The sequence below is a fragment of the Chiloscyllium plagiosum genome, chromosome 11 (genome assembly GCF_004010195.1).
Source record: "Chiloscyllium plagiosum isolate BGI_BamShark_2017 chromosome 11, ASM401019v2, whole genome shotgun sequence".
In the NCBI taxonomy this organism is placed as follows: domain Eukaryota; kingdom Metazoa; phylum Chordata; class Chondrichthyes; order Orectolobiformes; family Hemiscylliidae; genus Chiloscyllium; species Chiloscyllium plagiosum.
In genome coordinates, this window is record NC_057720.1 from 87,196,590 (window position 1) to 87,210,944 (window position 14,355).

Consider the following 14,355-nt stretch of genomic DNA (forward strand, 5'->3'; position numbering starts at 1 on the left):
CCTAATCCTACCAACTAAGGGCCTTTCATGTCCCCTCCTTGCTGCTCTTAGCTCTCTCTTCAGGTCCTTCCTGGCTACCTTATAACTCTCCATCGCCCCAATTGAACCTTCACGCCTCATCTTTACATAGGCCGCCCTCTTCCATTTAACAAGGGATTCCAATTCCTTATTAAAGCACGGCTCCCTCACACGACCCTTTCCTCCCTGCCTGACGGGTACATACTTATCAATGACACTCAATAGTTGCTCCTTGAACAAGCTCCACATATCAATTACACCCTTGCCTTGAAGCTTACTTTTCCAGGCCACACATCCTAAGTCATGCCTCACAGCATCATAATTTCCCTGCCCCCAGAGGAATAGAGGAATTTAGCGATGGGGAGAACACAGATAGGTTGGTGTTGCCTTCCCTGGGTGAATGGAAGCTAAATGGAGGCATAAAACATTGTGATGGATCCAGCTGAAGTGCTTAAGAAGGATATATTCCCTCAGTAGAGGGTCCAATAGCCAGGGGACAAGGATTTAAAATAATTAGTGAAAGCTTTAGAAGAAAATGGAGAATAAATCCTTTCACCCTGAGGATAGTGGAGTCTGAAACCCAATATTTGAAACAGTGCACAGGCTATCTCAACCGGTTAAAATAAGTCTTGGTTAAATATGTGAGACATCAGGGTTATAGACCAGAAGCTGGAAGGTGAGATTCAACCGAATTGTGTGGACACAAAAAGGTGGGTCAAATGATCTCCTGCGTGTAATCTTTGTATTGTTTAGATTTCAGTGACATAGTAACTGAGCAGCAATAGCACACTAATGCACAAGTAAGTCGAACAGTGAAGTTGCTCACCTGCAGAGAGGGTCTTCTGGTGAAGCTTTACGTGGTACTGGATTGATTGGAGCTTCCAGTGCTGCACCATAGGGTATCCTGTCACTTCACTGAAGTTAACCATTCCTGGAAAACAGAACAAGGAAAAAATGGGTCCAACATTTCACCTGTAGAAAGTACATTTTACACACTGTGGATTTTCCTTTACCCGTGTCACATCAAACTCTAATGAGACTTTATTTGGTCACAGAGTTTCTGAGGTGCATTGTCCATTCTTCGGGGCATTAATAGTTAACTATCTGATTTCGGACAGCAGTACGATCAAATCTGACAGTACTGACAGGCTTCCTTTCCCAGAGAAACATTTTGACTTTTCTACAATAATCCAGCATCCTGTACATATTGTCCAGCTGGCTTGCCACAGTCACGCGACCTCTAGTGTAACTGAGAGCTCTTTAGTTTGTAGCCACCACTAAAATGCACAACATGAAGCATGATATCAGAACAGTCAACTGGAAACTGAGTGAATTTTCAGAGCTGCAAGACAGTAAGGCAACAGCAAAAAGGAATCACAACTGCAGTCTGAAATTACACAGGTTACTTGTGTTGGAACCCTGTCTGAGGGAGACTACCTTCTGCCCCGCTAGTCTTGAGCTTAGCCACTCTGACCACCATGCTGCACTGACCCCATCCCCACATCAAGCGAGGGTGGCTGTTTCCCCACACCCCCGCAGTAACCCATGCACTCTAAAGCACTCTCATTGCTGCCCCCTTTCACAATTAATTGTTCCCTCTGCATCCCAGTAAGCTGCCTCCAATCCCCAGAACTGACTTCACCAGCAACGGTGCCTGATTAGCCATAACTATGCTGTGCCTGTACACTTCAGAGCTAATGGATTAAATGCACCTGCGAGGACTGACAGACAAGGGACAGGATAGAGTTGACAAACATGGGACAACAGACCGGAATTAACAGTTTTTGTTTCTGCAGGACAACGTAACTTCTTTAGTTGACCATATATGTTGTCTAACTCATAACTTCAAATACCTGTGTCTGTAGTTTGCTTAAATGAGCGACAGAATATTTGGAGGTAATGTACTTTTCCAGTGTACTGGCTGGCCTCTTGTACTCATGTGACCTCCGAGCCTTTTCACTGTGGTTTGCAGCAGTGAATAAAACACATCACATGAAACAATTTTCCCAGATCCGTTGAATTCAATTTTGCAAATGTCTCCACAATAGGAAGCAGGAGAGATTTTATTGGAGCGCAGGTTTGAGAGTGGAATCAGAGTGGTGAGGGACTGGTAGCAGACAGTGGAGTGTGAAGCCTGGTTACTCTCCAAACTGGGAGGAAAGGGAGGGAAGGAGAAATTGGAGTGGTTGCACACACGACAGTGCAAACTCTCAGATTTGGGAGCTCTAGCCTCCCATGAAGGATGGGAATTCCTGCCGTGGACATCAAATCAGCACGAAAGACAGCAACAGAAGAGATGACTCCAGGGCCGAGGATCAGTGACGCATGGAGAAATGTCACTGTGATCGGGAAGATAACGACAGTTAACACAAACTTTCACAGTCCAGTCTCACTGCCTTTGACATCCTTGTTGCATCTCAGATGTTCATACATTTTACAGAACATGGAAACCATTTTTCAGTGGAAAGCAATTAATCAGAATTGCTACAAGAATATATACAACACGAAAAGAACCGAGTGGACTCCCAGCACTGACTGAAGCACCAGATTTGAGCATTATAAGATCATATCTTGTTCATCTGAGCCCAATGAGTCCTTCTCAGTGTTGTCTGGGAGTTTGTGTGAAAACTAGAAGGTATGTCTTGCCCAAACTAGCACAAGGAACATTAGCTGCAGTGACGTCAATGGAAGCAATAGCAAAACTGTCCACTGTTTACAATCATACGCAGTAAAGGTCAGTCATCTCAGTGCCAGGACATCTCCGCAGGAGTCCCTCAGAGTACATTATTTCTAATTAACCCTGTTCAGATGTCTTATTACAAATCTCTGGAGCAGGTGATATTTAAACTTAGGCCTCCTGGCCCAGAGGTAGGGACACTATCGCTCTGCCACAGGACCACCTACTTCTTCAGCCAAGTGTCCCAAGCCCAACTATCTTCAGCTGCTTATACAGTCATAGTCATACAGCATGGAAACAAATCCTTCGGTCCGACTCAACCATGCTGACCCTGTCCCCAAAACAAACTAGCCGCCCTAGCCTGCGTTTGACCCATTTCCCTTCAAACATTTCCGATTCATGGACTTATCAAAATGTCTTTTAAAGATTGTAGCTGTACCTGCATCCTCCACTTCCTCTGGCAGTTCATTCCCCATATGAACCATTTCTGTATGGTCTCTTTAAATCTTTTTCCTTTAACCTGAAAAATATGCCTAACCCAAAAGAAAAAGCCCTTGCTATTCACCTTATATATGCCCCTCATGATTTTATAAACTTCTATAAAGGTGACCCCTCAACCTCCTACACTCCAGTGAAAGAACTCCCAGCCTACTTTTATAACTCAAATCTTCCAGGTAAATGGGGTGGCATGGTAGCTCAGTGGTTAGCACTGCTGCCTCACAGCGTCAGGGAGCCGGGTTCTATTCCAGCCTCAGGCGACTGTCTATGTGGAGTTTGCACATTCTAATCCATGCTGCGTGGGTTTCCTCCAGATGTTTCGGTTTCCTCTCAGGGTCCAAAGATGTGCAGGTCAGGTGAATTGGCCATGCTAAATTGTCCATAGTGTTAGGTCCATTCGTCAGAGGGATATGGGTCTGGGTGGCTTACTCTTCGGAGAGTCGGTATGGAGTTGTTGGGCTGAATGGGCCTGTTTCCACACTGAACGGAATCTAATCTAATTTGAATCTTTTCTGAGCCTGCTCCAATTTAATATCCTTCCTTCAGCAGGGCAGCCAGATCTGTACACAGTACTCCTGGAGAGGTTTCACCAATGTCCTGTACAACCTTAAAATAATGTCCCAACTCCAATACTCAAAAGGTCCGAGCAAGCTGGCTAAACACCTTCTCAACTTCCATGACTACCTGTGAAATTTCATCAATGACCTTTCGCCATTATAAAGATCAGCAACGGGATGTTTCACTAATGATTGCACAACGATCAGCAGCATTTACAACTCCTCAGAAAACAGAAGTCTCCATCTACCCTTTTATACTGAAAGTAAAGCTCCCTTGACACTATCCCCATCAAGAGGAGCAGGGTCAGGGGAAAAGCAATCATCAGTAGTCACTATTAACCAGAAACTGAAGTGGACAGCCATACAAATATGGCGGCGACAGGAGCAGGTCAGTTGCTAGGAAATCTGCAATGAGTACTCGTCTCTCAATTCCCTCAATCCCAATATCCAGCCAGCAAAAACCTTTCAACGATCTACATGGTAAATATCAGAAGTGTGATGGAATATTCTCCATTTGCCTGGAGGAATCTAAAGGAATCTAATCTGTTTCCTGATGAAGGGCTTTTGCCCAAAATGTCGATTTTCCTGCTCCTCGGATGCTGCCTGACCTGCTGTGCTTTTCCAACACCACTGTGATCTGGAGAAATCTAAAACCAATAAGACTTGTGATACTCAAATTCATCCAGCATAAGAACACTTGTTTGACCTGCACCCCATCATCTAATGCCTTAAACCTTTGCACCATTTGCAAAAGACATGACAGCAACTTAAAGGGCACCTCTGCCAAATTCCACCATCTGCCAGGACAGGATTTGAAGCCTGGTCCCCAGGACAGTACCTGGGAGTCCAGATTAACAGTCCCATGATAATAACTCTAGGCTGTCACAAATAGAAGGACACAAAGAGCAGGCACATGGGAACATCAACACTTGAATGCCCCACCATCATGACTTGGAAATATATTGCCAAGCTTAACCAGCACTGGGTTAAAGTCCTGAACTCCATACTGAACAGCACAGAACAGTCAGTGTCTCCATCACTGCATCATCTCAGGGGCAGTGAGCTTTGTTCAATCAGTTATGCCATCACCTCATGCATGAAGGGAGTCAATGATGCAGAGGGTTCTGTTGTCTCACAGGATGACTTTTGAAAATTAGGGAAAAAGCCTGAGTTGAAGACTCCACTAGTGGCATCTCCATTACTTTCCCAATAACAGTCACAAATCAGGAAGGAAAAGAAAGCATTAAGGAGAGGAGTTTCACTTAGATGGGCTTTGGCATTTACTGTGGGAGCGATTTCACAAGAGTTAACTACATCTGAACAGAGAAGGTGCTAACACACTGGCAGAACAGATAAAATGCGATGAGCTATTTGAATCAGGAAGTGGCTGTGAATGCAAGATCACCCTGGGTGAGGTGATAATGAAGGATGAAATTGATGAGAATAATATTCATGCAGAAAACAGCTTGGCACAAGGAATACAGAACAGAGTACAGAAATTAAATGACCCAGTTCTAAACAGAGAGAAAAATAATTGAGGCGAGGGTTTGGGTTGGATGGCAGTGGCAGTTCGGGGGGGGGGGGGGAGCGGGGGCTGGTCTGGATAAAAGGGGAAATTAGCTGTATTAACGAAAAACAGCATATTCAAATTTTTCTATTTCAGTTTGTAGAAATTTGGAAAATATGGGTCCTCGAGACAAATCATTTTAAAGGAGGGTTGAAACCTTTCACATGAACAGAAGCTTGACTGAACATCAGACAAAACTGGAAAACTATCACACAATACCAATTTTTGTAAACTGTCTTGATGACAATATTGGTAGAAGAGGGAACTCAGGATGTGGACAGAGCTGTTTTTGAGAAAAGGAGTGCAGACATAATCGATATGTTTGGAGCTATTGACACTCCCATTTAATTACAGAAAATAGTTACTAGTAGTTAAAAAGGGACAACTGTGATTGACACGCCTCAGAATTGTTTGGGGAAAATCACAGGCCGAGATCAATGAAATGAGTGTTGTGTTGATGGATCTTAGGAAAAGGTTACCACAGACTAGATCACTTGAGAAAATTAAATGAATTAGGGAAATGTCAAGCAAACCAGATTTAAATTGGCTGGTATGGGGACAGTAATGGCAAACATTTGAACAGTGCTGCCCCGAAATATTCAATTTCACAGCTACTCTTATTCAGTGGATATGAATGATTTGGGTATAGAGTTATAGAGATGTACAGTACGGAAACAGACCCTTCAGTCCAACTCGTCCATGCCGACTAGATATCTCAACCCAATCTAGTCCCACCTGCCAGCATCCGGCCCATATCCCGTCAAACCCTTCCTATTCATATACTCATTCAGATGCCTTTTAAATGTTGCTGTTGAACTAGCCTCCACCACTTCATCAAGCAACTCATTCCATACACGTACCACCCTCTGTATGAAAAAGTTGCCCCTTAGGTCTCTTTTAATACCTTTCCCCTCTCACCCTAAACCTATGCCCTCTAGTTCTGGACTCCCTCACCCCAGGGAAAAGATGCCACTGTTTAAGAAGGGTGGTAAGGACAAGCCAGGGAACTATAGACCAGTGAGCCTGATGTAGGTGGTGGGCAAGTTGTCCATGTCACTCCTGATTTTATAAACTTCTATAAAGTCACCCGTCAGCCTCCGATGCTCCAGAGAAAGCAGCTCTAGCCTATTCAACCTCTCCCTATATCTCAAATCCTCCAACCCTGGCAACATCCTTGTAAATCTTTTCTGAACCCTTTCAAGTTTCACAACATCTTTCCGATAGGAAGAAGACCAGAATTGCACGCAATATTCCAACAGTGGCCTAACCAATGTCCACAACATGACCTCCCAGCTCCTGTACTCAATACTCCGACCAATAAAAGAAAGCATACCAAATGCCTTTGTTCACTATCATATCTACCTGCAACTCCACATTCAAGGAGCTATGAATCAGCACTCCAAGGTCTCTTTGTTCAGCAACACTCCCTAAGACCTTACCATTATGTGTCTAAGTCCTGCTAAGATTTGCTTTCCCAAAATGGAGCACCTCACATTTATCAAAATTAAACTCCATCTGCCACTTCTCAGCCCACTGGCCCATCTGATCAATATCCCATTGTAATCTAAGGTGACCTTCTTCGCTGTCCACTACACCTCCAATTTTGGTGTCATCTGCAAACTTACTAACCATACCTCTTATGCTCACATCCAAATCATTTATATAAATGATGAAAAGTAGAGGACCCAGCACCGATCCTTGTGGCACTCCATTAGTCACAGGCCTCCAGTCTGAAAAACAAACCTCCACCACCTTCCTCTGTCTTCTACCTTTGAGCCAGTTCTGTATCCAAATGGCTAGTTCTCCCTGTATTCCATGAGATCTAACCTTGCTCATCAGTCTCCCATGGGGAACCTCGTCAAACGCCTTACTGAAGTCCATATAGATCACATCTACCATTCTGCCCTTATTAATCCTCTTTGTTACTTCTTCAAAAAAACTCAATCAAGTTTGTGAGACATGATTTCCCACACACAAAGCCATGTTGACTATCCCTGATCAGTCCTTGCCTTTCCAAATACATGTACATCCTGTCCCTCAGGATTCCCTCCAACAACTTGCCCACCACCGACATCAGGCTCACTGGTCTATAGTTCCCTGGCTTGTCCTTACCACCTTTCTTAAACAGTGACATCACGTTAACCAATCTCCAGTCTTCTGGCATCTCACCTGTGACTATCGATGATACAAATATCTCAGTAAGAGGTCCAGCTTCCCACAGAGTACTAGGGTACACCTGATCAGGTCCTGGAGATTTATCCACTTTTATGCATTTCAAGACATCCAGCACTTCATCCTCTGTAATATGGACATGCTTCAAGATGTCACCATCTATTTCCCTACCTTCTATATTTTCCATACTGTGGAAAAAGGGTATAGGCCTAGAGGAAGTGGTGTTGCAATTTGGAGCTAATATCAAATGCTATGTCCCTTCCTTCCACTGTGCCAAACTTTCCTGAAGGTTCTTGCCCTGCCCTTCACCTGACCTGTAGCTTCTCTCCCAGCATCTGCAGTATTTTGTACATGAGAAGTTGAGACAACTGTGGAATTAATGTAGCTGCCTTACTGATGTCGGTGAACTCAACGCCGAGCAGGAATTGAATTGCCTATTTGCATGGTTCAATTTGACTCAGTGCAGCGCAATTACAAACTGAGCCATCAAGATATCAGGTATAATTTCCTTTCGATCTATTTGATAAATGGGCTTCTCATGTCTTTCTCCCCAGCTGCCCATGTGATTGAAACACGACCAGGGAAAGGATAGAAACAATTAATCTGTTCCGCTACTTTGCTAAGTAGTAAAATAACAGTTGTTCCGCCTGGTTAAGACTGGTGCACCTCATTAACCCTGGAGCGCCATTTTAACAACTAACCTCTGTGAAACTGCTCATTCAGTAATGCCTGGCAGCTTCCCAATGGAGGATACATATACTGCCCGCTCTGTTTCATGGACCTTGTAAAGTCCTAGTTTTTAAAAATCATTACAATGTTAATGGGCAATTAATGGCACAGCAGGATACACAGCCTCACATATACACACTAACCCTGTCTCTCATTTGCCTGCAAGTTCTTCACATTTCATTGTTTTCTGAGGGCAGCTGCATCTTTTCCTGTGAACTCTGCAGAAATTGTATAGAGGCTCACAAATGTCTCACTAACACCGCAGCCCCTTCGATTTAAACGAGTTGACAATGTTCGCTTCCAGTACTTCCTGGGCACTGCTGGCTCTGGTTGTCAGGGGGGAGGGTGGTCCAACACTGCAGAATCTATTCAATGTGAACTACAAACTCAGATCATTATTCTTAATATCGCTGCTTCTCTTCTCAATCAGCTCTGAGTGAAGCACTGCCCCAGAACCAGTTGCTCTATTTCTTAAGCGCCGCACTGCAGCACTGAATAGATTCCATCCACCTGCACCTAATTCTATATGGACAATGAATGGATACATTGGTGTAAACTACATGACAGCCAGATGCTCTGACCCTGTTGTTGGCACTGATACAAATGGAATAGAAACAGCAGGGACCCTTCAATGAGATCACAGTCGATCTGTAGCTCAACTCCTCTTCCGCACATTTATACCACAGCCAATACCCAGAGAAAAATGCACCCATCTCAAGAACAGTTCAATTGACCCAGTATTCATAACCATACCAAAACAACAGTGAACTTCTGCAGATGCTGGAACTTTGAAACAAAAGAAAATCAAAAAGTAAACTTGCCCTCACTCGGTTCGTCTCTCCATAGATACTTCCTTACCTGCTGAGTACTTTTAGTCATGTTTTTTAAGTTCAGAATTCACAGTCTCTGGGGCAGAGAGGTTGGTAAATAATTCCATAATCCATCAGTAAGGGGGTGGTCATGGACAAACGGCATTACATCTGGACTGTTAATCCAGGGACGCATGCAATGTTCTGGGGGACCCGGGTTTGAATCCCGCCATGGAAGATGGTGGAATTTGAATTCAATAAAAAAAATGGAATAAAGATTCTAATGTTGACCATGAATCCATTGTCAGAAAAACCTGCCTGGTTCACTAATGTCCTTTTAGGAAGGAAACTGCCATCCTTTCCTGGTCTCGCCTACATGTGACTCCAAACTCACAACAATATGGTTGACCTTTAATTGCTCCTCTGAGCAATTAGGGATGGGTAAAAGATACTGCTCTAACCAGTTATGCCAGATCCCACAAATTAATTTAAAAAATAATTGCTTGAAGACTTTCTCCTGAGTTTCCATCTGAAGTGGGTGAACTACTTTTAAGAATGTACCTTCTTAGGCTGGTTTCCTCCAACAGAATACAGCCTTCAACTTATCCTTTCAAAACCCTTTATTGCAAAGGCTTGATGCAATCAGCCTCGGTCTCTGAATGCTCGTGAGAAGGGACAGGATTTCACACTAGAAACTGGGCTCACAACTAGTTCTGAATGTGCCTTCAAGAGACATGCTCTTTATTTCATCATCATATCAAAGCATGTGACCCAAGGGCACAAAGGTCTCAGTCTCAGTCTGACCTGGGGCCACTTGAAGCATGACATGCTTATGGCAATGTGCTAACAGAATTTTCTAACGGAATCGGATAGTATTAGCCCGGATACTGAAGTGCGTGTTCCTGCAATGTATGCATTGCATCAGTTGCTGTAAAGTGTTAATTGAATCTTTTAGTTCTATGTCACCCGAATCTATTTATTTTTGTTATAGGAGCTAAAAGCAGTATTGCCTCATCAGGTACAAACCTACTGGAGTCAAAATCTCACAACTTCGATTAGATTCCCTACAGTGTGGAAACAGGCCCTTTAGCCCAACAAGTCCACACTGACCCTCCAAAGAGTAATCCACCCAGACCTATTCCCCTACACTTACCCTTAACTAATGGACCTAACACGATGGGCAATTTAGCATGGCCAATCCACCTGACTTGCACATCATTGGGTCGTGGGAGGAAAGCGGAGCACCTGGAGGAAACCCACACAGACACGGGGAGCATGCGCAAACTCCACATAGACAGTCGCCCGAGGTGGGAATTGAACCCGTGCAGTGCTGACCACTGAGCCATTGTGCCGCCCACTTTAGCAGTAGATCACACCAGGCTGCAAAGTTGGAAACCCTCCAGCAGCGAAGAAACAGGAGCGTGTTTTTCCAGGTGAGAGTGGGAGAGATGAACCATCCTTCGGACAATATTTTTAAACTTGTAAGTTAAAAATGAACTCCTCAGCAGGCATGGACCTCTCTGCAGGGTATTTTGTAGTCACTGAGATTAATGGGCCATGGTCAGGAACAGGGAGACTCAGTCATGTTGTGATGTACTTCACATGAAGACATACCAATGCAGGTCCTGAATGAAATGGGCTCTACAGGTTTTTTTTTTGAAAATCAGGCAGGCAGAGCAGGCCTCAAAGCCTGCATAGAGTATCAGCCCTCAGTGTGCTGCCAGAAGTTCATCAGTTGGGTTATTTGCAAATATGTCTGGGGGTTCCTCGATGAAACTTCCAGTCAGTCTCTGATGGCCTCCTACTATTATTCTGTGCCTTGCCATTCTTTGTGGGCAGTGACAGAGATGCTCCAAACAGACCTCTGAGGAAGTATGGGGTGGAGTCTGAACAGCCAATTCCTGTGTTTAACCACCTCTCCCTGCTCTCCTCCACTCGCAGGTTAAAAACCTCACCCTCTGTTTCCACTTAACGGCGAACGTTTCATCTAACTGATCTGGGAGCCCACTGAAGAAATGTCAGTTGGATCACTGACAACTAACCACAATGAGCTGAATACCGACAGCCGTTCTGCAGGCTCCTTCCTCGCAAAGCCGCAACAAGAGGCGAGGGAAACCATTGGCAAACATTATTTGGATTGTGCCTCATGACCTTAATGAGTCTCGTGTACAATTACCTTTTATGACAAATGAAAGTGACACAGGCTCCACATGAACCTGCGCTGAGTGTCTCAAATCTTGCAAAAAGTGAACGATTTTGGCAATTGGTACTTTATCATCATCCTGTCCAGAAGGTGCTAATTTATGATAGTCTTGGTTTCTACATGTGCTGGTCCTCCCCACAGATCCCCCCTCGACACCTGCAGTAAACCAGGGAGTTGAGATGAGTATTAATGTGGCAGAGAGTTAACTCTCCTGACACAACATGGCAGTGGTTCAGATGAGGCGATTGGGCTTTTGGGGCATTTTCTCCTCTTTGCACTTAACACATCATATAAAAAAACAAATGTGCAATCTGTTCCACACTCCATCTGATCACACTTCGTACATCTCACTCCATTCAAACTGCTCAGCCACACAGACCCTGTATCATCATGTTTTGCTTCCTCTTTAAAATCAGATTGTATGCATTTGATTTGATTGTTTTACTTTATGCTCGAATATTTCAGCTGAGATTAAATGTGCAATAGTCAGGAACAGGGAGATTAATTTAGTTATGTTTTGATGCATTTCCTGAGACAACAAATTGATGCACGCATTGAATTAAAGTGGACACCAGGGTTTGTCAACAGAAATAATTTTCCTGCTTTTGCAGAGACAAGCTCATCACCGCTCTGTTGTAATGATCAATATTTACAAGTGAAAAAGGGCACTTAAGTATCCCAGCAACTCTCAGCAATTTTTGTTAAATGGTTCAACCATTCATCTATCCGTAAAGGAAGATATTATAAGATCCCGTAACAGAACCTGTTCAGAAGTACACCAGTAGGACAAAAATGTCTCTGTTCTGCAGGCTTTGATTGTTCTTCTTGATAGGTCTCATCATGGGATTCCTGCCACAAAACTAATTACTCCACCAATTGGCAGTTCCTCTGGGATGAATGTCAGGCAAAGTAAGAAGGATGCACAGAAATGCAGCTGGGACTGTTGTTCTCAAATGAAGTCGACACTGCCAGGGAAGAACTGAAGGGACTTTACATTAAATATGAGAAACAAGAACACTGAAGAGACATCCTCATCATGCCTTTTGGGACGTTGAAAGTATTTGACAGTGTCATTCAGAGAAGATGTTTGATGGTTAGATCAGAACTAGATGCCATAGAAGTAAGATAGTCAGCTCCCACAAAGAGTAAGTGGCTATGATTGGCTAATCTGATCTGTTTGATGCTGGTTGAAGGATAAAATTGAAAAACCTCTTCCGTCAGGCAGAGGAGGCAGAGGCTTGACCAGGCGCACCAGCAGGTCCAGGAACGGCTTCTTTCCTGATGTTGTTGGACTGCTGAATGGACATCCTGATGAAAGGCTTATGCCCGAAACATCAATTCTCCCGCTCCTCGGATGCTGCCTGACCTGCTGTGCTTTTCCAGCACCACACTCTTGACTGCTGAATGGACCTATCCAATTTTGAATCAAGTGTTGATCGGGCTTCATGCATCTCCTATGCAGCTGTCACCCTGTATGCCTCATTCTGCCTAAACACCCTAAGATCTGTATGTCCTTGTATGTTATGATCTGCTTGTACTGCTCGCAAAGCAAAACTTTTCACTGTTTCGAGATACATGTGACAACAATAAATCAAATCAAATTAGTTATGGCGTAAACTGTGGACAAGTCACTTTCTCAGAGTGGGATTTAACAGGACAATAAGTCTGGCACACAGGGTAGATTCATGAAGCAGGGTGTGGAATTTCACAAGGAAAGCTCATGAGAAAGTCAGTGATGTGTTTGCGATGTCGAGCATTCCACTGGCTGGTGGCGGATTCCTAACAATAATGCATTTGTGTATCAGGAACAATTATTAGCATTAAATTTCAAAAGAAAATCACTTTATCTTCAAGATAAGCTCAGCAGCGCATATAGACTGTGTAGCATGGTGATTCAACAGTGACCAGGGTGAGAGAACGGGGTTATATGTGGGAGAGAACATCAGTCATTGGGTAGCATGGCTCCATGGTAGCTGCGCAACCACATTGCGGATTTAGGGCAACACTGATTGCCAACACGGGTTGGGTGAATGGCAGTCCTTCAAATATGGCACAGGGCAAGGGGTACTAGTCTGTTGTTGGATACCCGCTGTTTTGGGAACAGTGCATGGCAAACTGCGGCTGGGATTGGACATGACATGACACGGGTAGTGACTGAGCTGAGTTTGTTAAGATATGGCAAGAAAACACCAAACTCAGAGTGGAAATCCCCCTGTAAACATTGAAACAACTCGGACTTAACCAAAAACAATTAAGGTTATGCCCACAGTATCTTTATGAATTTTGTGAACAAATTAATATAGCAGAATTTGATATGAATCTTAATAGCCGGGAAAATGAGTCATAAATCAATGATTATTTTTATCAATGTTGTGCAAATATTATACATGGGAAATATCACAATAAACATGTATACCTGTGGATAAACCCTGGGAAGTAATTAAAAAGAATTAGGCATGATAAAAATTAGGGTATACCCTTCAAATGTAAATGCTGTAGTTGTGCAGTTAAGCAACCACAGAGCAACAGGAAAGAAAAAGATGAAACAAATTCCCTTTGGAGTGTTGCTGTGTGCAGAATAAAGGCGTGTTTGCCAGAAAAGAAGACTAACCGCATTTTTAAAATGTCCCATTGGCTACAAAATGTCCTTTGGGATTTTCTGAGGATGTCCAGGGTGCTATATAAATTTTGATATCATTTTTAAGTACTAATGGAGATGGGCACTGCCAATTCTGGGTAATGGAAGGGTTCTGTAATTTTTATTGGCTCCAGTGTTGGAGTGCTAGCTATTTTCCAGTCAGTTAATGGCACGGACAAAGCTATTTATAAGATGTAGTTAAAACAATTGTAGTTAAAACCCAGAATCACTCAGTGTGTCTCACAAACTTGATTGAGTTTTTTGAAGTAGTCCAAAGAGGATTGATGAGGGCAGAGCAGTAGATGTGATCTATATGGACTTTAGTAAGGCGTTCGACAAGGTTCCCCATGGGAGACTGATTAGCAAGGTTAGATCTCATGGAATACAGGGAGAACTAGCCATTTGGATACAGAACTGGCTCAAAGGTAGAAGACAGAGGGTGGTGGTGGAGGGTTGTTTTTCAGACTGGAGGCCTGTGACCAGTGGA

At 43.6% G+C, this 14,355-nt stretch overlaps 1 protein-coding gene across 3 annotated transcripts in view; it reads right to left on the reverse strand.

Moving 5' to 3' along the window:
- astn1 (astrotactin 1) overlaps positions 1–14,355 on the reverse strand; it is a 2,190,072-nt gene that overhangs the window by 436,337 nt on the left and 1,739,380 nt on the right. For all 3 annotated transcript variants that reach the window (XM_043700015.1, XM_043700017.1, XM_043700018.1), the window contains one exon: positions 845–949. In XM_043700015.1, coding sequence (XP_043555950.1) covers positions 845–949 — 105 coding nt within the window. The remainder of the gene's footprint in view (positions 1–844; positions 950–14,355) is intronic.